The sequence below is a fragment of the Monodelphis domestica genome, chromosome 5 (genome assembly GCF_027887165.1).
Source record: "Monodelphis domestica isolate mMonDom1 chromosome 5, mMonDom1.pri, whole genome shotgun sequence".
NCBI lineage: Eukaryota > Metazoa > Chordata > Mammalia > Didelphimorphia > Didelphidae > Monodelphis > Monodelphis domestica.
Genome location: NC_077231.1, coordinates 48,349,680 through 48,372,801, shown reverse-complemented (window position 1 = coordinate 48,372,801; position 23,122 = coordinate 48,349,680). Strand labels below are relative to the sequence as shown.

At 37.2% G+C, this 23,122-nt stretch overlaps 1 protein-coding gene across 2 annotated transcripts in view; it reads right to left on the bottom strand.

Annotated features, from left to right (window-relative positions):
* The window catches only part of LGR5 (leucine rich repeat containing G protein-coupled receptor 5), a 193,039-nt gene extending 171,969 nt beyond the window's left edge, over nucleotides 1-21,070 (bottom strand). For both annotated transcript variants that reach the window (XM_001370010.4, XM_007503051.3), the window contains exon 1: nucleotides 20,501-21,070. In XM_001370010.4, the coding sequence (XP_001370047.1) occupies nucleotides 20,501-20,721 (221 nt within the window). In that variant the 5' untranslated portion in view covers nucleotides 20,722-21,070. The remainder of the gene's footprint in view (nucleotides 1-20,500) is intronic.
* Nucleotides 21,071-23,122: the final 2,052 nt, after the last annotated feature.

Sequence of the window (23,122 nt, the reverse complement as noted above, 5' to 3'; positions counted from 1 at the left end):
ACCTAGATTAAAGGGTTTAAGCCAGCAGAGGTGGGATTTGAACCCATTCCATATCACCAGAGAAAGGACTTTAGTAACTTTTGAGGTCCTGGTCCAGGCTTTAGCAGTGTGGTAGAGAATCCAGAAAAGAGAAAGTTTGAGACTAATATGGCAATACCAATGATAGATTACTCAGTTCCAAGTCCTAGCACCTTAGATTGCCACTTTCTAGATGTTAATGGAACCTGAAACTATGTGAATGAATGCTATATCCTTAATGAATATCTTTTCCCAGCTATGGCTAAGCAAATATATTTTCATTAAAAACCAACAAGTGGGGACAGCTAGGTGGCTTAGTGGATTGAGAGCCAGTCCTGGAGATAGGAGGTCCTAGGTTCAAATTTGAGTTCAGAAACTTCCTAGCTATTTGACCCTGGACAAGTCACTTAACCCCCCTTGGCTAGTCCTCACTGTTCTTCTGCCTTAGAACCAATACACAGTATTGATTCTAAGATGGAAGATAAGGGTTTGAAAACAATAAGAACAACCAACAGACAAAATCTTTGAAGAACTCCTTGGGGGTCAGTTAGGTGGCTCAGTGAATTGAGAGTCAGGCCTGGAGATGGGAGGTCCTAGGTTTCAATCTGGTCTCAGATACTTCTTAGCTGGGGGATCCTAGGAAAGTCTCTTAACCCCCATTGCCTAACCCTTCTGGCTCTTCTGCCCTAGAACCAATACCCAGTATTGATTCTAAGATAGAAAATAAAGTAAAAAAAAAAAGAATTCCTTGATTGAGTCAGCCTAGTAAGAGGCTAGCTTTAATGTTTATCTCTATGGGAGGTAACCTTTCCCATAATGGTCTGGACCCTGGAATCTTATCACTCTGATTGGAAGATTCATGGATTTAGTTAGCCCAGAGCTACACGAACACAGTGGGATTTGCTTTAAAAGGGAGGGATGATTGAGTGTGGTAGAGACCATCCAGAGGGAAGAGGACCACTCCTCTTCCAAATAGCATAGGATCATGGGAGAAACAATCAAGTGCAGAGTAATATAGTCAGTGAGGGATAGATTTTACATTAAGAAGACTAATACCCAAATCCTACCTCAAAAGCTATTGTTGTGGTTGATGCTCAGTTATTTCAATCATATGACCCCATTTTAGGGGAGTTTTATTGGCAAAGTTACTGGAATTTCTTTCTTCAGTTTATTTTAGAGATGAGGAAACTGATGCAGAGGTAAATGAATTTCAAAGCTAACCCAGCTAGCAAGTGTCTAAGGCTAGATTTGAACCCAGGAAAATGAGTCTTTTTGACTCCAGGCCATCTAGCTGCTCAAAACATTTATTAGAGGTGATTAATAAATGTCACCACCTCTTAGGATCGCTTGATTGATGAGAGTTGGACTTCTCAACCAGCACTAAAATTTATGACAACTTACATATTTGGGCCTCAAGCAAAGACAGTTGCAGTAAGAATAGCAAGGATATATGCATGTCAGAGACATTATGAAAGTAAAACCAGTAGGATATGGTAATTAATTTGGACATAGATGGGCATGAGGGAAAGGAAAGATGATTGAGAACTGCAGCCTGGGATCTGAAAGGATGGTGCTAGCAAAAGAAAGATGAGACAAAGGAGGAACAAACTTTTGGTTTTGGAAGGCGGTGAATTTTTGCTGGAGATATGGTCAACTCTGAGATGTTTCTGGGAAGTCCAGGTAGATAGATCCAGCAAGAAGTTGGAAATCAGGTGCTAGAGGTCTTGGGAGAGACTGGCTACAGTATGAGACATTAGTTTTGTGATTATCCAAATGAAGGTGATAATTGGAGTTATGGAAGGGTTCTCAGAGAGAACTAAGGAGAAGGGAGGACCAAGGACAGAAACTTATTGGACACCTATGTTTATGTATAGAGGGGATGTTGAGGTGGTTGAAAAGGAGATAGAGAAGGGGTGGTTAGAGAGCTAGAAGATCCTGCAAAGTTTAGTATCACAGAAGCCAAGAGAAGAAGGTTAGAAACAGCATTACTTAAGAGAGACAATACTTATTGAAAGTTCATTGAGAAAAGAGGACAGGCTGGGTAAAAGGCATTGGACTGACCCACAAAGTGGCCATTCTTGACTTAAAAAGAGGAGTTTTGATACTAGCAGTGAAGACAGGAAGTCTTCCCCTTACAAAGGTCAGAAAAGTGAATAAGCATGAAAGTCACCTCTCTGAATATTTCAGTTCCATGATAACAAACACTTGGATTTAGAGCATTCGATTTGGTAACATTTAGAAAATGGACCATCATTTTTCTTTTCTTTTTGGCTGTTTTAGCATCTTTTCACCTAGCTTTGACTCATCTAAAGCCTTTGCAGCACACCTAACAGAAAGATGTTTAATCGGTTTATTGGGGGTAATTAGGCCAATCCCCTATCAATAGAGATTACATTGCACAGCCTTTTACTACCTAATTGTGAGGCTTTCTGCATTATATGCAAGGGTTAGTGCTGCTTAGTTTGGTCTTACAATTTGTTTATAAAGGCTTATCCCTTGAGTTCCCCACCATAAAATTTTCTCCAAATGTTGTCAGCTAGTAGCTTTGACCTCTGAACTAGTTTTACCATATCACCCTTTCTCCAAATTAAATTTCCCAACCATAATACAAGGTAATCCACTCAACTATTTTGGGATTTGAGGAGAAGAGATCTAGAAGGAGAAAGGATGTCAGAGACCACCTAGTTCAACCCCCTCACTTTATAGATGAGAAAACTGAGGTCTAGGGAGGTTAAGGAATTTAATAGGAATATAGGATCACAGATCTGGGGCTGGAAGTGATTTCAATGGCTGTTTAGTCCAACCCTCTTAGAACAGGAAGGAATTCAGGACCCCAATTTGGGGCTTCTTGGCAAAGATGCTGGAATGGCTTGCCTTTCTTTCTCCAACTCACTTTACAGATGAGGAAACTGAGGCAAACAGGGTGAAGTTACTTGCCCAGGGTCATATAGTTAGTAAGTGTCTATGAGGCCAGAATTGAATTCAGATCTTAGGGGCTACCAAACTCCTCACCTTACAGGTAAGGAAACAAACCCAGTGAGCAAAAGCAACTTTATAGAATCATAGATAGAGAAGTGAAAAGAGCCTCTGAGGCCATTCAATTCATTTTAAAGATGAGGAAACTGGGTCCTAGAATGATTATATTACTTGCCCAGGTAAAAAGACTCAGAGGTGAAATTAGATCTAGGTCCTTTGAGTTTGGTGGCAGTACTCTTTCCACTGCACCTGCAAGGGTTGGCTCTTTCTTCAGCTGAGTGAGAGAGGGTCTCAGTGGCTTCTCAAGTCCAGGCATTCATCCTCTCTTTTTTGTAGCTAATGCCCTCCTCTCCTTCTATATGTCATTTGGTGAACTCATCTACACCTGTGACTTCCCATACCTGCAGATGACTCAATTCTTTTTCCCCTCCCAACCTTTCCAGCAGTTCTTCATGTCTCTACCTGGGAGGTAAGAGTCACAATGAAGGTAGTGATGGTTAGATGGAAATTGTGGACACGTGCTATTGGTTTATTAAGGTACTAAAGTACTTTGAGATCATCAAATGAGATGCTATCAGCTTGAGTGAAGCCAGTTTAAGAAAATCTTATTTCCTTCTGTAATAAGAGTTCTGAAGATTCACCAAGGGAAAAAGGACCTTGAATGCCTTGGATTCTGTTGCCTGAAGCTGGGGAGATTAGGGCTGCACCGGAATGGGGTGTGGTGGAGCTGTTTGCTTCTCTATATGAGTAAACTGAGACCTGGAGAAATGAACCAACTTGCCAAAGATCACATGGCTAGTAAGTGGCAGAGCTTGGATTTGAACCTCGGAGTCTAATTCTGAATCCAGTGTGTTCATTCTGCTCTTCCAGGTTGCCCTTGGTCCCTCAAGTGGCCAGACATGACTATGATGATTCCATCCTTGGGATCTGCCTCCATTCAATAGCCCCCTTTCCTGAAGCTCACAAAAACTGAGAAGGAGATATCTGGGAGGAGGGTACAAAACAATTCAAATACTTCGCTGAAACCTTCTGGAAGTGATGGATAGGAAAATCCAATGAGTATTGGAATAACTTAAGTAGGAAGAATTCCAATTCATTCTTTTATATCTATTCCCCAGGGTGTCCTAAAAGTTAGCTTAAAACTGCATGAAGACTTTTGGGACACCCTGTATAATACCAGTAAATTCCAAGTGTACTTATTGCATAGGAAATATGAGCTAATCCTATTTATTCTGTCATATTTCTAAGAGATTATTCCAAACATTTTTATCTCTCCTTAAGACCCTTGGCTCATTTGCTGCCTTACAACTTGACTCTTTAGCTAATATCCCTATGCCCAGGTTTTTGTGCTCTACTGTGGCAAAGCAGATCTCACTAATGTTTTTTTATGCCATTACTTTCTGTCTTAAAATTGGTACTAAAGATCAGTTCCAAGGCAAAAGAGCAGGAAAAAAAGACTAAGCAATGAGGGTTAAGTGACTCACCCAAGGTCACTTAGGAGGAAAGTTTCTGAGACAAGATTTGAATCACTAGTACTTTTTCACACTCTTTTACTTATTCATTTTTCTGAGCTCCTTCATTTTGAAAAATCGATTAGGGAGGATGGACAATAAAAATCCCACCTCTGACACTGGTTGTGTGAATTGTCCCTTCTTTCTTACTCTGAGCCAAAATTTTCTCCTTTGTAAAATGGAGATAATAATACTTTAATACTGAGTTAATGTAAGTAGAGATCTTTGCAACTTTAAAAATGTTATATGAATGTATTATTATTATTAATTCCTTGTTATTATTTAGTAGGCTATGGGTAGGTGGGTAAAAATGATTGTAGCTAGCACACCTTTGATGATTCCCTTTTTTGGGAAGTGATTGAATATATTTAGAAAAAGATAAAATTGTTTAATACTTGAATCTCCATCTTTCTTGACTTGGATTTGTATTCAACCCAGGGTGTCCCCAACTCCAAGGGCAATCTGGAGCTTTAATAGACTTTGGGAACACCTAATATAACAGTAGTAAATTTGATGTACATCAAATTGTATAGGAAATCAACAAATACAAATGATTACTAATTATTCCATAGTTCATTGCTATGAGACTTCCAAACATTTTCACCTCTTCACAAAATTTTATTTAAAAAACCAAACAAACCTTATCTTCTGCCTTGGAATCCTATTGATTCCAAGGCAGAAGAGTGGTAAGAGCTAGACAAATGAGGTTAAGTGACTTGTCCAGGGTGTTGTGTGATCTTGGAGAAGTAATTGTTTCTTCTCTCTGCTTCTCTGTTTCCTCTTCCATAAAATGAGGGTTCAATTAGATGACTTCTAAAGTTTCTTTAAATTCAAAATCCTACAAATATCAAGTTGTCAATTCAGGCAAAATTTAAGGATAAGCTTATATGATGCTGGTATTAATGAAAAAACAGAAATGTGCCTTAGTCATGAGAGTGAGGAAGAGTCAGAAAGTTGGATTAAATTCTGCCTCTGAGACTTGCTATCTATATGACCTTGGGCAAGTCACTTAACTTCCCTTTTAATGAACATGATCACACCCTGGTTATGTGCTAATGGCTACTATCTCTATATCCTCGATTTTCCTCAAGAACTCCTTCCCATATTTTTCCTCAAAAGGTGGAAGTTTCGTTGAAGGGAAAAATGATTGTATGATGGAAATTGTGTCTATTTTTTTAATCAGTAGACCCTCAGATTCCTCATCTGCAAAATGTGAGAATGAGATTAAATGGTCCATTTGAAGTCTATGGGATCTTGTAACATTGCGGGTTAATTGGCATCTGATAACTTGAATTATATCTTAACCACACCAGGGAATCTCAATGCCTAAATGCTTTGGAAAATCCCTTTGTCAAACAAATGATCACCCTCTAAGTTCTGATGTGTATGTGTGTGTAAATCTGGATTTTCGTTTACCTTTGTTTTCTTGCAGTGAGACAATTCTGTATTGCTGCCAGAGATTTTTCTCTCAAGCTACCAGCAATTAATTCTATTCCCTGTACATTCAATAAGACCAAAAGGTTTCTTTTGTAAGGAATTCCTTAAATTTTACTTTATTATGTAACCAGCTTCTCTTAAATAAGTATTCGAGAACACTCTCAAACCTGAAAACTTGTTCCCATCTAGTGTTCGGTGTGTCAAAGCCATAAATATATTAAAACAACATTGGTTGGACCAAGACAGAACCTGGTGAAAGACACACCAGAGCCCATATCAACCAACTGCCTTTAAAATAATATCTCAGCTATGTGCTAGAGTTATGAATTCAACAAAGTCTTCCCATTTTTTCCATCTGAGATCATGTGTGGTTTTTCTTTTTTTAATTTGTCCTGAAGAGAAATTCACTTTTGTGGCTTGCAGATCAAAGGATTGTGAATTCTGTAAAGAGAAACAAGCCTCTTTTGTGAAGGCTCCTGCCCGATTTCTTCTAGGGTCAAAAAAGGAAAAGAAAAAGAAAAAAGAATGTGAAAAGAGCATTTATCAGTTACTTAAAAGTAAAATATAAAGCATCTTTAGATGCCTTTTTATTGAAGAATTTGGAGAGGGATATGTGCATTTACGTTGGGTTTTTATAGAAAGGAAAAGTGAGGAATGGGAGAAAGGGAAAGGATTTGGCTGCAAAATTGAGTCAGGGTTTGAATCACTTGGCTTCCAGTTGTGAAAGATGAGCAACACGGGAAGAAAGGCCTGTGTTAACAAGGGAGCACTTGAGGAAAGCTTAATTTCAGCTGGCATGCCGAGTAGGAAGGTCAGCTCAGTCCACAAGTTCCCAGCTGGAGCTGGGCTTCCTCTGCCTGGACAATTTTCTTCTGCACTTCAGCTACCAAACCGAAAGGAAGGTACCTTCTATTCGGCCACTTCTTTGGGGTCTCTAATTGAAAGATTTGGTCCTCCCCAGTCATTCCCCTGTAAACCTGGGTATCATTTCTACTCAGCAAATGGTACAAAGAGGGGGTGGGGGTGGGATTTTTTTTCCCATTTGGACATGTGTAACTGAGTTTCTTTTTCTCTTGAGTAGTATTCTTTAGAAGTGGAAACATTTATTTTTGGGGCATTGTTTTAGAAGGCAGGAGAGATTAAAGTGACTGGCCAAACAACAACAACAACAACAACAATCTCTCCTTTTAAAATAGATGCTCTTCACCTGGGCTCCATGGGCTTGCACTTTAGAAGAATATTTTTTTGATAACTAGATTTCACCATAATTGATTTCCTTTGTAATCTAATGTATTTTATTTTATGTGTTTAAGAATGTTATTCTGATAAGGGATCTGCAGACTATTAAAGATTTCCAGAGAATAAAAGGTTAAAATCCAACCCCTACTTTTAAAAAATGAGCCATATTTCAAATTTTTGAATTAAAATTGTAAAAAAATGATCAACTAGAAATTTAGAAAATTATAATTAATGAGACTTTAGTAGCATATGGGAGAGAATTGGGGTTCAACTCTGTCCTGAATTTTCTTATGTCATTTTTTATAGAAGGAAGACTTCATTGACTACATTGTAATAGTAGCTTCTAAATTTGTATGTTGACTTTGTAAGAAAAAAATTAAATCAAACCAGATCTATAACAGCGAAATCAGGTAGAAAATTGAAGTAATTAAGTGGCTAATTCCTCCAGAGGTTTTTACTTGTTCTAAGAGGGTTTCTTTTGGGCATGAATTATCTAGATAATTAATATCAATTTCTACTTTCATTGTTACTCATTTTTCAGGATGAAATGTGAGAAAAGATATGAAAATTTTTCATCTGGAATTAATAATTTAATAATAAAATACATAAAATTTGACAATATATGGATATAATCTTACTAGTCCAACTCCTCCCCCCCCCCTGCAAAGTTAAAAACTTAGATGAGATTGACTCAAATGTCCCAGAATAACCAGGAATAATTCAAAAGAAGGTAGTTAGTTTACCAGACACCTGATTACTCATGTGTCTGGAAATATGAGGAGGAAGGTGGTAGTGGTGCTGGTGGGGAGCTTTGTTCTTGTCTAAGGAGGTACTAACCTATTGATCACTTTTTGTAATATTCTGACAGCTATTACCGTTTATCTCTGACTAGGAGACAGGGAAGGAAGCTAATGTTTGCAGTAGAAAGTGAACTTTAAAAAAGCACATTCCGACTAAAATCTTACTCCTCATCTTTGGCTTCTTTTAAGTCCTAAGGAAAATCCTGTTTTCTAGAGGAAGTTTTTTCCACCCTCCTTAATTCTAGAACCTTCTCTCTCTTATTTACTTCATGCTTATCCTGTAGATAGCTTGTTTGAACACATTTGCTTGCTTATTGTCTCCCTCGTGGTGAGTTCTTTGAGGATGGAGGATTTTCTTTTGGTCTTTTTTGTGCCCTGAGTGCTTGGCACAGTTCCTGGCATACATACAAGAGGCACTTGATATTTATTGACTGCTGATTAAATATACAAGTGTATGTTCAAAAGATCATGATTTTTTCCCCTCCTGTGCTGGGGAAACTACTTTCCAAATTAGGAATTTAATAAGACTTTAAGCAATGACAACCCAATGGAATAAATGTATAGTCTATCAATATGACTACTTTGAAGATCAACATTTATTTTTTTCCAAAGTGTCAAGTTTTGATCTGATTTCATTAGTGAGGCAAATGAGAACTGTGGAAACTTATTCCACTATAATTTGGCATGTCTACTCCATATCTTGTATTTTTCAGACCATTACATAGGATTGGGCAACTAGATGGTGCAATGGATAGAGTGATGGGCTTAGAATTGGGAAGACTCATCTTCCTAAATTCAAATCTGGCTGCTGACACTTAGTAGCTATATGACTTGGGACAAGTCTCTTACCCCTGTTTACCTCAGTTTCCTTCCATTTATAAAACAAGCTGGAGAAGGAAATGACAAACCATTTTGGTATCTCTTCCAAGAAAACCACAAATGGAGTCATGCAAGAGTCAGACATGACTGAAGAAAACAACTGAACAATAACATATGTTTTAGAAGTAAAGCTAGAAGGAATATTAGCAGTAATCTAATTGAACCCCCTCATTTTATAGATATGGAAACGAAGGTCCAAGGAATGTAAGTGATTTGCCCAATATCATCTGGTTCTTAAGCAGTAGAAGTTAGATTTGAACTCCAGAGCCTGTGCTCTTTCCACTGTCATTTGAGCAGTTGGATCAAGCTAGACCTTCAGACAATGGATTTGTTGGTAGAGGTGTTAACTAGGTTTTAAAGAAAGTTGTATTGAACATTAATATGATCATCATGTTGGGGAGCTGCATCATAAGACTGTTGGGGCCGTTCCTCTTCAAGAGCTATGGGCAAATTTCAGCATTACCACAATTCTAGGCTTCAAATCTAAATAGTCCAATGGGTGACAAACTTTTTGGCCTTGGGATTTATATGTTTAATGCTTTATATGTTTAAAACTTTTTTATATGTTTAAAAACTACTAAGAAATCTCTCCAAAAGCTTTTATTTATGTGGGCTAAACATAGTCCTATTTATCATAATGGAAATGATAAAATATTTAATGATAAAACATCTTAATGTTATTATGAAATACTTTTGACCATGTGGATCTCAGGAACCCTCAGGGGTCTCCCCACACCATACTTTCAGAAACACTAATACTCTAACTCCCTTGTTTTACATATAGAGTCCCCAAATTTATTTTATCTATTACACAATGGACAATGTTCAAAAATATACTACATAAGGGATAGACTATGGGGTTTACAATCAATTTAGTTTTACTCACACTCTCTATACCACCTTCAGCAGTTATTTTTGGATGTGGACAAAAATGTACAGAGTTAAACATTTTAACATGGGATAGTTTAATATATTTCATAGTACTCCATGGAATTACTAATATCACTTCATAGTCACCTAAGGCGAGGAGCTTCTTTTGGTGTCAATGAGACAAAAATACTAACCAAAACAATTGGAGGGAAATTTTTCTGCTTTTAGAATGGACTAGGTTCACATTGAATTTTCTGAATAAGGAAAATTTCTGTTAAAAAAATTTCCATTGCAGACCCTTCCCCCCACCCAACCCTTGTTCATCTTATTCTGTTTCCTTCCCACTGCTAATAAGATATGAACCTTATGAAATTTATGACGTATGCCATTTTGTTCTTCAATGAATGGAAATGTAGATTTGAAAAATAAAATATGAGATCAGGAAATAAAGAAGTGATGGTAGTTTGGGGGGATTTTTGGCAAATATAACAAGTAAATTTCTGCAATAGTCCAGTAGAGGTTAATATTGGGGTGAGAAATTTTTCTTCAGTTTTGGTCGGTATGGATTATGGGAGGCAGTGTGGTATAGTAGAAAGAGCACTGAACCTAAGCTCAGGAAACTTAGCTTGATCCTGATTCCAACACTTATTAAATGTGTGATCTTAGGCAAGTCATCTTTACCTGTCTCATCTCACCCATAGATCTCATCTCACCCAGCTCTCATAAAATGAAAGTTCTTGGGGGAAGGGACTATTTTGTTCTTGTCTTTGTATTCCCCTAGTGCTTAACACAGTGACCTGGAATGTAGTAGGTAGTTGACTGTTTCCCACATCTTTAAAATGGATATAATAATACTTGTATTATCCACCTTTCAGAACTGGCATTGTGAGGAATTCTGTTCAACAACATATACATTAATGCTATATAAAAGTGAGCTAATGTTAATCCTATGTTGAATGATTCCCATGTCACCACCCCTCACTTTGATAAAAATGAGAATGCTGTCTAGTGTGGAAAAATGGCACTTTGGGAGAAAATCCTAGTTAGAGATTAGAAGAGGGGATTTCCCTTTCTATAGAGAAGAACCAATTGTGAGCCAAGTCCAACATATCTAGTTGAGGTTTTATTCATTGGGTTTAATTTTTCCAATATGCATCATCCCATCTAAGCATGATCATATTTTAGAAAAAGGAACCAACCTTCTAATATGATTTTTAAAATTTGAAAGATTTCCAACTGTAATGCTTTGAATTTATATGAGTTTGTTGAGTTTTAATAGCTTTTGGCTTTACAACATCCAACGAGGGTGGTATTGCAGAATACCTTCTTCCCTTGAGATTGGCACATTAGCTTGATGTATTACCTAGCTTTTGTTTCTATGCCTCTGGCAAATACTTGTTGAGACTAGCCCTACACAACCAACTGTATCAAATGAAGAATATTTACTACAGAAGATCACATACCAAGTTTTAGGTTCTCCATATTTTTTAATCATTTTTGAGAAACCGAATGTTTCCAGGAGAAAGATTTTATTTCATTTCAAAGCTTATTTCTTGAGGGCCAAACTCTTAATCATAGGTCTTTCCATGCCATTATGCACGTTATATTTTCTTGCTTTGCTTAATCAACTTTTCCATGAAGAAAATGCATAGGAGGGAAAGTTTAAAAAAATCAGCAGAGGGAACCTTATGATAAGTACTCTGCTAATTCTTTACAAAGAACAAAAGCTTTTGCCTTAATGGAAAAAAGGGGTATTTTCTTGGCCTAAGGGAATTTCTCCAGATACCTTTAGGTGTATTATTAGTTCCCATAATTTGTTACAGATATTCTCACTTTAAAGCTTCTTCCCTAGCAAGATATTTAAGATGTCTTAGAGCCAGATTCATAATTTCCTTCCATATTATAAACATTTAGAGCCACAGTTGCACCATGGATCTAGAAAAGTAGATGTGGGCATATTGGGGAAAACATTGGCTATGGAGTTGGAGGACCTATGTTTAGATCCCATCTCTGATAATTACTACCTGAGTGAGCTTGGGCAAGTTGCTTAATTCTCTTTGGCCTTGATTTACTCATCTGTAAAATGAAGGTATTGAATTCATTTCTAAGGTTCCCTTTCAGATCCAAATCCACCTATGAAAGCAACCACAATTGATATATATTTGTTAAAATTTCATTCATGGGAATTGACATTTTAAGTATTCTTTACAAGTTTACTCCCCTAACCAAAAAAGAAATAAGAAAGAAGTCAAGGAGATGAAGAGAATCATAGATAAACTAGATATGATAGACAAATGGAGAGAATTGAATTGGAATAAAAAGGTTTCCAGTGGTACATGATACATTTATGAAAGTTGACCCTATTTAAGGGCATAAAAGGCTTATATTAAATGCATTGAAGCAGAAATATTAAGCATATCAGTTTGACATAGTAATACAATAAAAATTATAATCATTAAAGGACCATAGAAACACAGATTTAAAATTAATTGGGAACTAAATAACCTAATTTTATTGAAATGATTGGGTCAAAGACCAAAAAATAGAAATAATAAATAATTTTATTAAAGAGAAAAATAATAATGAAACAACCTAAACTCAAAGAAAACGGCAAAAACAGTAACCAGAGGAAAACCTATATCTTTAAATGCTTACATCAATAAAATAACAAAATAGATCAATAGATCGGGTATAAAATGTTTTAAACTAGAAAAAGGACATGTTAAAAATCCCTTATTAAACACCAAATTGGAAATACTGAGATTTATAGGTGATATTAATGGTTGTAAGGAAGCACTCAATTCACAAACAAAACTAGGAGCTGGTTTTATGAAAAACAACAACAACAACAACAAAATAAACCATTGGTTACTATGATTAAAAAGAGAAGAAACAATCACTAGGATTAATAATGAGTGAATATGCCACTAATGAAGATGAAATTAGAGCCACTTATTAGGACTTATTTTGCCCAATTATATGCCAATAAATTGAAGAATTTAAGTGAAATGGAAGAATACTTTTAAAATGTAAACTGTTCAGATTAGCAGAGCAAATAGAATATGTAAATACACCTACTTTTAAAGAAGAAATGGAACAAACCATAAATAAGTTTCCTAAGAAAAAATCAGCAGGACCAGATGGATTTACAAAGAATTCTACCAAACTTTTGAAGATTAACTAATTCCAACAATAAATAAATTATTTGGAATAATAGGCAAAGAAGACATCTAATAAATTCATTTTATGAAACTAATATGGTGCTGGTACCTAACCCAGGAAGAGCAGAAACAAAAACAGTTACAGAACAATTTCACTAAGGAATATGGATGCAAAAATCCTAAATAAAACACTAGCTGGGAAACTACAGTAATATATCACAAAGATTTTATATTGTGTCCAAATGGGATTTATACCAGGAATGCAGTGATAGCTCAATATCCGCAAAACTATTAACATAGTTGATTATATCAATAACAGAATCTACAAAAATCACTTGATCATCTCAGTAGATGCAGAAAAAGCTTTTGACAAGATACAACATTATTCCTTTGGAAAATACTTAATAGCAGAGGTAAACATGAATTTTTCTTTAAATTAATAAGAGGCATTACTTAAAACCATCAGCAAGCATTATATGCAACAGGGATAAGCTAGATGCTTTCCAAATAAGGTTAGGAATGAAATGAGGAAGTCCATTCTTACTAATATTATTCATTATTGTATTAGAAATGCTGGCAATAGCAATAAGAAAAGAAAAAGAAATTGAAGGAATCAGAATGGCAATGAGATAATAAAGCTGTTTCTTTATGCACGTGATATGAGAGTATACTTGAAAAATCATAATCAACTAAAGATTAGTTGAAAAAATTAGTAATTTTAGCAAAGTAGCTGGATATAAAACAAACCCAAATAAATCATCAGCATTTCTATCTATCAACAACAAAACCCCGTAAGAAGAGATAACAAGTGATAGTTCATTTAAAATAACCAGAGACGGGGGCAACTGGGTGGCTAAGTGAATGGAGAGCCAGGCTTAGAGATGGGAAGTCATAGGTTCAAATCTGACCTCAGACACTTCCCAGCTGTGTGACCCTGGGCAAGTCACTTGACCCCCATTGCCTAGCCCTTACCACTCTTCTGCCTTAGACCCAATACACAGTATTGATTCTAAGATGGAAGGTAAGGGTTTTAAAAATAAAATAACCAGAGACAAAAATTGAGAGTATACTTGCGAAGTCGAACCCAGGAAGTATATGAACATAATTATAAAATACTTCTTTTGCAAATAAAATCAGATTTAAAATATTGGGAATGAAATCATCTTAATTGTTCATGAATGGACTGAGCTAATATAATAAAAAATGACCACACCACATTAAATAATCTACTTATTTAGTGTCAAACTACTAATTATTATTTTATTAAGCTAGAAAAAAATAGCAAAATTCATTTGGAAGAAGAAAATGTTAAGAATGTCAAAGCAATTATTGAAAAAATATAAAGGAAGGAGGTCTAGCAGTACCAGATCTTAAATTCTATTATAAGGGAGAGAATATCAAAACTGTCAGGTACTGGCTAAGAAAGAGAATGGTAGATCAGTGGAATAGGGTGATTATACAATTTAATGTAGTAAATGATTATAATAATCTCATGTTTGATAAATGCAAATGTAAGTTCTAGGATAAGCATTCGTTATCTGGTAAAAATTGCTGGGAAAATTGGAAGCCAGTCTGGCAGAAACTTGGTCAAGACAATTATCTTATACCATTTACTGAGATTAAGTCAAAATGGATACATGACCTAGATATAAGTGGATGATATAAATAAATGAGAAGATCTTGGAACATACCTTTTGATTTATAGATAAATGAAGAATTTATGAGAAAACAAGAGAGAGAAAGCATTGCAGGAAGTCAAATGGATAATTTTTTATTACATTAAATTAAAAGATTTGTACAAATAAGATCAATGTAGCTAAGACGAGAAGGACCATATAAAAGGAAGGAGGAAAAATTAAAACCAGTTTCTCAAATAAAGGCCTCATCTCTCAAATATATAGAGAACTGAGTTAAATTTAGAAGAATGCAAGTCATTCTCAGTTGATAAATGGACAAAGAATGTGAATAGAAAATTTTTGGAAGAAGAAATCAAAACTTTACATAGTCATATGGAAAAATTTTTCTAAATCGTTATTGATTAGAAATGGCAATTAAAACAACTCTTGGGTACCATTCCACACTTATCATATTGGCTAACACAATAGATGGGGGGAAGTGACAACTATTGCAGGGGATTTGGAAAAATTAGGATGCTAATTATTGGTGGAATTATGATCTGATGCAACCATTTTGGAGGGTAATTTGGAATTATTCCCAAAGGGTTATAATCCTGGGTCCTTTTACACAGCATTACCACTATTACATCTGTTTCCCAAGATGATCAGGAAAAAAAGAAAAGAACCTCAATGTTCTAAAATATTTATAGCAGTTCATTGTGGTGGCAAAGAACTGGAGAATGAGGGGATGCCCATCAATTGGGGAATGTCTGAATAAGCTTTACTATATTATTGTGATAGAATACTATTAAGCTATAAAAATGATGAATAGGTTGGTTTTAGAAAAACATGGGAAGGGGCAGTTAGGTAGCAGAGTGGATTGAATGCCAGACCTGGAGGCAGGGTAACCTGGGTGCAAATCTGTCCTCAGACATATACTAGATATGTGACTGGACCAGTCACATATCCCCATTTGCCTGGTCCTTGCTCTTCTGTCTTAGAATTGTTGCTGAAAGAGAAAGTAAAGTTTAAAAATATGCTGTATACAGCAACAGCAATATTATTCAAATAGTAAATATAAATAATTAAGTTATTTTGAGTAATATGATTATTCAAATCAATAAGGAGGATTTGTGGAGGAAAAGGCTATATTCGCTTTCAGAGAAAAATTGATATATGGAAGTATGTCAAATTGGCATTCACTAGAGCAGGGTTGGAAGGGAATGATGATGATAATAACTCAAAACTGAAAATGTAACAAAACATTTTTCCTAAAATTTACCACCTAGATTTAACTCTTTAAATGTTATTCTCAAAATGTGACTCAATTCTCATTCTCCCAATATGAAAAATACTACGAATAAATATTAGATGCCCTGCAAAAATAGAGGTATTTATTCAGATCCCCAAAGACATTAAAGCCATTTTATTTGGAACACATTAAAGCAGATTACATTGTATATTTTTCTGAAAAGAGATAAAACTTGTATGACTGATATAATTTCTAAATTTAGAGGGCTTTTATTTAATATCTTTCCTTGAAGGTTAGGGGAAAAGATAGTACAACCTTTTCCCCTCCCACTATGGAAGACTTCTTTAAAAATACTTTTAGATCTTGAACTTCATCAAAGATGCTTTGTAATTCATAGTTGTATATCATCAGAGCCATGCATGTATTTACCATTTGATGTTTCTGAACATTTCCCTATTTAAAATAAATTGAAAGTGTAAGTAGAAATTGATCTTTATTGCAACAAGATGGCCTATAGGAAAAGGCACTGATTTCAGAATCAGAGAACATGTTGCACACTCCAGTATGTTCTTTACACCCTACATGACTTTAGGCAAGTCATTTAATCTCTTTGGCCTCAGTTTCTCCCTCTATAATATCACATCCAATTTCTTTTGGACCTTTAAGGACCTTTAAGGTCCTTTCCAGATTTATGATTTGTCAGTTATGTATGTAAAATGATTAATTAGGAATCCCCTATATTCAGAGAGTTGAGGACAAATTTGAGCAACATTTCATATTATTAAGTAGCTAGGGGAAAAATCTAAAATTATTTTTTAATGAAATGAATGAAATGAAATGAAAGAAAATTATGTTTTCTGAGCTAGGATGTTAGAATTTAGTTTTCTACCTGCATTTCAGTTTAAATGGACTCTAGTAGGCTCTTGGGCATAATTTTAATCATATTCACAATAATTGCCAATATACTATGAAAATCAGCTCAAACTATTTGAATAAACTTGACTTCTAGGGGGTCTAAGTAGATACCCTTAAAGAAATCAAAAGTTGGAACCACTTTCATCTGTTTTAACATCACAAATTTATTTTGCTTCTAATTTTCCACTAAGTAAATTTTATGAGTTCCTACCAGTAAAAACTAGAGCCCGTGACCATAAGATATCAGCAGAATTTTCAGTATCTCCATGGTGTTCAATGGTCCAGTTTGATGCCTGCTAAGGTATTAAGGTCAGGAGCAGAGGTAGCTAGTGCTGGGGCTTCAGTTTAAACATAGTTTATCATAGAGAGAAAAATTATAAATAGTGATGAGCAAATAATTCTCACTTTCTAAGGAATCGTAAAGAAAAAACTAAACTTACTAGCCAGTTATTGAGTATCCAAGGATTTGACAAATAGTTGGAATTTACTACCATTAATCTGTTTGTAGAGCAAAGTTAGTTTTTTTGCTTCAAGAGGATTAAGAGATAACATTTAGACTTGAATAAATGGTGATAACCAATTGCAAATAAAAGACATTTATGTTATCTCTTTGCACATTTCTTTAATTTTCTCATCTCACCTTCAGGCTAATCAAGACAGTTTTTAGGATTTACTTAGGACCCCTATTCTATTGGACAGTGGAAAAACCACTGATTTGAGAATCACAGGACTGTTCTTAATTAAAAAGGGAACAAATGGTTGGACCCATAGTTAATTGAAAATCTTTTTCAAGATAGAATTAAGAAAAGTAAAGCTCCCACTTTTGCTTTCTTTCATTTGTTCTTTTTCTATTTGGTTTAAGGTATGGTCATTCTACTTAATACAAAAAAAAAAATAGGACGATACTAGGTGTAACCAAAAGAGGGCATATTCCACCCTTAGTGTCTTCACAAAACTCCCATAGATGTCAATGGAATCTCAACACATGGGACATGGGCCCTACATGGGCATAGGCTTTCTAAATTCTATAAGGAAAGCAAATCCAGAAACTACATAGCAGAGGTTTCTAATAAACCAATTAGCCACTGTAACTTAGCAGCATTTGGTGAGTTATTTAATGCAGGAGCTCTATCTCCACTTAGCAGTCTTCCTCTGAAACTGTGGCAAGTTAAAAATCAGCATTAAATGCTTTACTCTAAAAAGGATTCTTTGGATGTGAAATTGCATATGTCCTGTCAAAAATTCCCCCTCATATGAAGTTATAAATTGTTTTCCATTGGTGAGAACAAACTGTAACAACTTCAGAAAAAGCATGACTGTCTTAAATAATACTTGAAAATTCAATTTAATTCAACAAGCATATTAAGTGCCTGCTATGTTTAACTAAAAAAGGAAAACCATGTAATTCCAAAAACTCCAAAAGTTTACTTCCTTTTTTGATAATATAGGGAAGAGAAAGCAAGGGCCCAGCACAGGTGAACTCTTGCCTTCAGGTAAGCACACTGAAGTTACTACTTGAGACTTGTGAGAAAAAGCTTTAAAAAAAACTTTCATTTTTGTAATAGAGTAATCTTCTACAACCAAAACCCCAAATCATATGCCCATATAAACAAGTGATAAATCATACGTGGAGAAAAACTTATTTTTTTCATATTTAGCAATAAAAGTAAAGAAATGTCTTTTAAAGCAGGAGAAAAAATTAATTTTACTTTTAGATCATTGCCCCAACATAGACGATCTTCCATATTTTTGAACATGTTTTAAAGTTAGAGTTTATTATTTACTTTATCTTGAGGACTTTGGAGACATTGCATATTGCTTTTGTGGTTCTGTATTGGTCTTTATTTTAGTTTGATGTTAAATTCTAATGTAATAAATATAATTCCTTTAGTCTGGTGCTACTACTTCTAGATTACTAAGTGAAACTGCCAGAGTAGATGCAGATTTCTTTCTGGACTGCTTTTTGGAATCAGAAAGACAACGTGGTTCTTTCTCTCTAGAAGAGATAGAACTTCATAGAAGGGAAAAGGTGACTTCTGAAAGGATGATTATTATAAAGATCTCTAAGAATACAGAGTGAAATGGGACCAAGTATATCAGAAGTATAGAAATGGCCGGAACAATTTTTACAATAAATCATATGAAGAATCATGTTCCATTGCAACAGGGTAAATGAGAAAGGATGTCATCTATTCTTACTGAAATTTTGCAGACATGGTCCATCTCTCCAAACCCAAACATTAAAGTAGACACAAAAATGATCTTAAAGATTCCCAGTTCTCCCCCTTTCTTCCTCTTCAGGACAAGAATGACTACGTTGGGGAAAACTTTGCACATCTCTTAAGCCTTCTTCTTCTTCCAGAAAACGACAAAGGAAAAGGAGAATATTAAAGCAGCATGGCATCCAAATGCCAGTGTGGTACAGAAGCAGAAAATGTAATTGCAGTTGTCTTGGGGCAGGCTCACGGTTTAGTCAACACCTCGTGTTAAAACTTAAAACGTGTCAGCTCAAAGCCATACAGCACGTCACTGGGGCCAAGAAACGAGGCTGCCAACTTTAGGACTCCGAATCAAATTCACAGTACCAAGTTCGAGGCAAGGCACCTACTTGTTCCCAGAGGACGGAGAGAGGTACAGGCTCTCAGGGAATCTATTTCCCTAGGGCAGCGTCTCCAACCACTAGTTATCCTGCTCGCCCCTTATTTCCTAATAAGACGGGTGGGAAAAGAAGCTTCTCTTCCTCTCCGCATTATAATTCTGGAATGATCGTTAACATTTATTTAGAGCTTTAAGGTTTGGAAAGCGTTTTACACATTTGATCTTCAGAGCAGCCCAGTAAAGTAGGTGCTATTATTATCCCCATTTTACAGAGGAGGAAACCGAGGACGACACAGGTTAAGTGACTTGCCCAGAGTTGCCGAGGAAAAGGAGAAGAGGAGAGGAAGCCACGGAGAGGGTTGGTTAGGTGAGGGGTTTGTAGAGGACTGACAGAAAGCTGGAGTTTAGCCACTGCTCAGGGAGCGCTATTTCCTCCGTCACTCTTACTGCCGTCCTCTCATTTCCCTCTTTCTCCCTGATAGGAGATCAGTTAAAGATTACACAGCAGCCGGCACACTTCAAAGCCTCCCTGACTGAGCCAAAGGTAAAGATAACATTCTTGCAGGTCTAATCAGGTCCTGCGGTTGCCCCACTTTTAATCACCTGGTTTTAAAGTTAAAAAAAAAAAAAAGTTACATCAGACGGCGGTGGGATGTAAGCTTGGGAGTCCCTTTCTAGTTCCAGAAGCCGAGATTCTCCTTTCAGAACAAACTTCCATCACTATGTTTCTAGCGATTAAGGAAAGGATCAGCTTCTCTATGGAATGCCCAGTGCCCAGCTGCTGGGTTCTGTACGGCTCGAGAAAGAACTGCCTTCAAACTTCCAACCTTTCATTTCGACAAGTACTTTCTTTGCTTTCTTTCTTTTTTTGAGCGTCCGTCATTATGCTAGGAGCGATAGAAGTCTGTCTTTTCCTGGGGTCGTTTCATCAAGATTGCTTGACCCAGAGTGCCCTGCACATAGTGGGCGCTCAGTAAATATTTGCAAAATGAATGAATGAAAGGATGGTTGGTTGCATTTGCAAACGAATGTGCACGTTGTCCAGACTCACGCCTCTGGAAGCAAACACACCACCCAAGACTCGACCTCCTGCTCCTCCGTGCGAGGGCAGAAGGGGCTCCCCCGGCCAATGCCACCTCTTTCACACAATACCCCCTCCCCCGCCCCTACTCTTGCCTTGCCCCCGTTTTAACTCGGCGCCGCTTGACCCTGAGCCCAGAGCACTTACAGGTAAGAAGTGAAGACGCTGAGGTTGGCTGGGACTCCCGTAAGTCCCAGGTCGGAGCAGTCCACCCTGAGCAGCATCCTGCCGTCCTGATCGCACTGACAGTGGGCCGGACACCCCAGCTGTCTGCCCGCCAGGGTCTCCGCTGGGCTTGTGCTAACCAGGCGCCCCCAGTGCAGCAGGAGCGCCCAGCACAGGAGCGCACTGGCTGGGGAGGTGTCCATGGTGCCAGAGAGATCAGGGTGGGGGAGAAAAGCTGAGAGAGATCGTGCAGGGCAGTAAAGAGAGCTGGCGGGCAGAGCGGGGCTCCACTGGACTCCTTCCTCCCTTGGTCGCCTTCCCCGGGAAGTCTCTCAGCGCTGACCTGCAGCTGGGAGCTCTGCGATCGATTCTGCCCTGTAGGGGGAAAGGAGGGAGGACGCGAAGCTGCAGAGTCTGCTAGAGCACTGCCGCTGCGGCTGCTGCAGCCGCTGCCCCTGCAGTCCCAGCCGCGCTGGCCTCAGCTTTAGTTATCTTGCCGCCACTGCTGCGGGGCTGCTGCTGCTGCAGGCGGGCTGGAGCAATATTTCCCAGTTCACGCTTTTTTTTAAAGGGCTCGGGCCCGAATTGCGCGCCCAGTGACGTCAGCGCAGCCTGGCTTCCCCTGCGCCCCTCCCGCCCCAACTTTTCCCTCCTTCTTTCCTCTCCCTCCTTCCCCCACTCTCTGGGGCGGAGGGAAGGAGGAGGTGGGGGCGGGGGCGGAGGCCTGAGGATTCCAGCGTCCTTGCACACAGCAGGCAGGATGGACCCCCATCCCAGTAGTCGCCTACTACCTCTGTCTTCTCCTACCCTCCTGGAAGGGGCGGTATTGGGGCTGGAAAGACAGGAGCGACCTTGAGCACTGGGCCTCGGAACCCAGGCTCAAACTGCCCCAATACGACTGTCAGAGGCCACTTAAAAACTCTAATACTCGGTCCGGAAAATTGCAATAAGCAAGGTAGTCACTAGAGAACTGTGTGACATACAATGGTATGGCTTTGCCTTCTGCGGCTTTCACCACATGGTCCGGCCTGCTTTTAGACTGAAATCAGACTTATGCTTAATTGCTAAATAAATACGACTCCTGAACGAATACGACAGTAGGAAAGTCGGAAGTGGTTAATTATTTTTGAAAGTGCTTGGGGATCTCAACTGAATTACCTTCAGTAAAATAACTTTGCACATTCTACCAATAAGTTGCATTTGTTCAGGTCCTGAACCACACCTCTCTTGTATTCTTGCACCCGACAATATAGTAATGCCTAGAGGAACTTGGGATTTAGAGCTAGAAAGGCCCCTAGGAGTCTTCTAGTTTCCTTTAAAAACTAAGGCTTAATGACTTGCTCAAGGTCACACATGTAATAAATGGTTCTTGCCAGGCTTTCTCATATAGATTCAGTGCTCTCCTGAATTCAAAGATATGGAGCCTTCAGAAAAGCTTCTGGGAGTAAATGAATCCTTGTAACTCTCCAAAGATTAAGAAGAAACAACCAGAAATTTAAACTTCCTTTAAAAGAAAACCCATTCCTAGCTAGTTCAAGGATCTTCCTGGAGGGGAAAGTGTAATATATTGGAAAGAATGCTGTCTCTAGAGGCAGAGGAGTTGGGATTGAATACTAATTCTATCACGGATTATCTAGTGGACCTTGCACAAACCTTCATCTCTCTGATCCTCTGTTTCTTTATCATTAAAATAAAAATTGAATTAAATTATTTTTAATTTCCCTTCTATGATCCTAAGAACTGAATTAAACAATGACTGAAAGAAGTTCAAATGTGACCACCATAGGTTAATCTTTCTAAACCTAAGCATTTCTCAAGTCACTCTTCTGTTCAAGATTCTGCTAAGATTTCCTGTTGCCTCTTGTTATCAAATCTCAAACTCCAGATTCTCTTAAGTAGCTTTCTTTAATATGAACCTTTTTATAATTTGACCACATCTAATCTTCCCAAGTTAATTTTCTACTACTCTGCAACATCAATATTCCACTCCAATCAGGACAGCTTCAGTGCTATCCCTCCCTCTCCTCCATATTCCCAAAGGTGAAATTTATTATTTAATTTATTCACTCATTTACCCATTCATTCATTCACTCTCTCATCCATTCACTTATTCAGCAAATAGCTATTGAATTCCTTACTTTCGTTCATTATTTATATATTGTTATTATATATTATATAATACTTTTTATATACTTATATATAATATAATTATATAACAATAGCATATTATATATGCTATTGTTCATTACTTATATAGGTTCAATTTGTTTCAAAACCTAGGTAGGTAAAGCAATGTTCCTGGACAATTCAGAGGGACTTATGAGAAAGAGCTATGGGAGCAGAAATGCAGAAGAAAAACAACTGCTTGATCACATGGTTCTATGGGGATATGATTGGGGATGTTGACTTTACATGATCACTACATTGCAAATAATAATAATATGGAAATAGGTTTTGAACAATAATATACATAAAACCCAGTGGAATTACTCATTGGCTATGGGAAGGGGGAGGGAAAAGGGGAAGGAAAGAACATGAATCATGTAACCATGGAAAATATTCTAAATTAAATTTATTAATTAATTAAAAAAACCTAGCTAGACG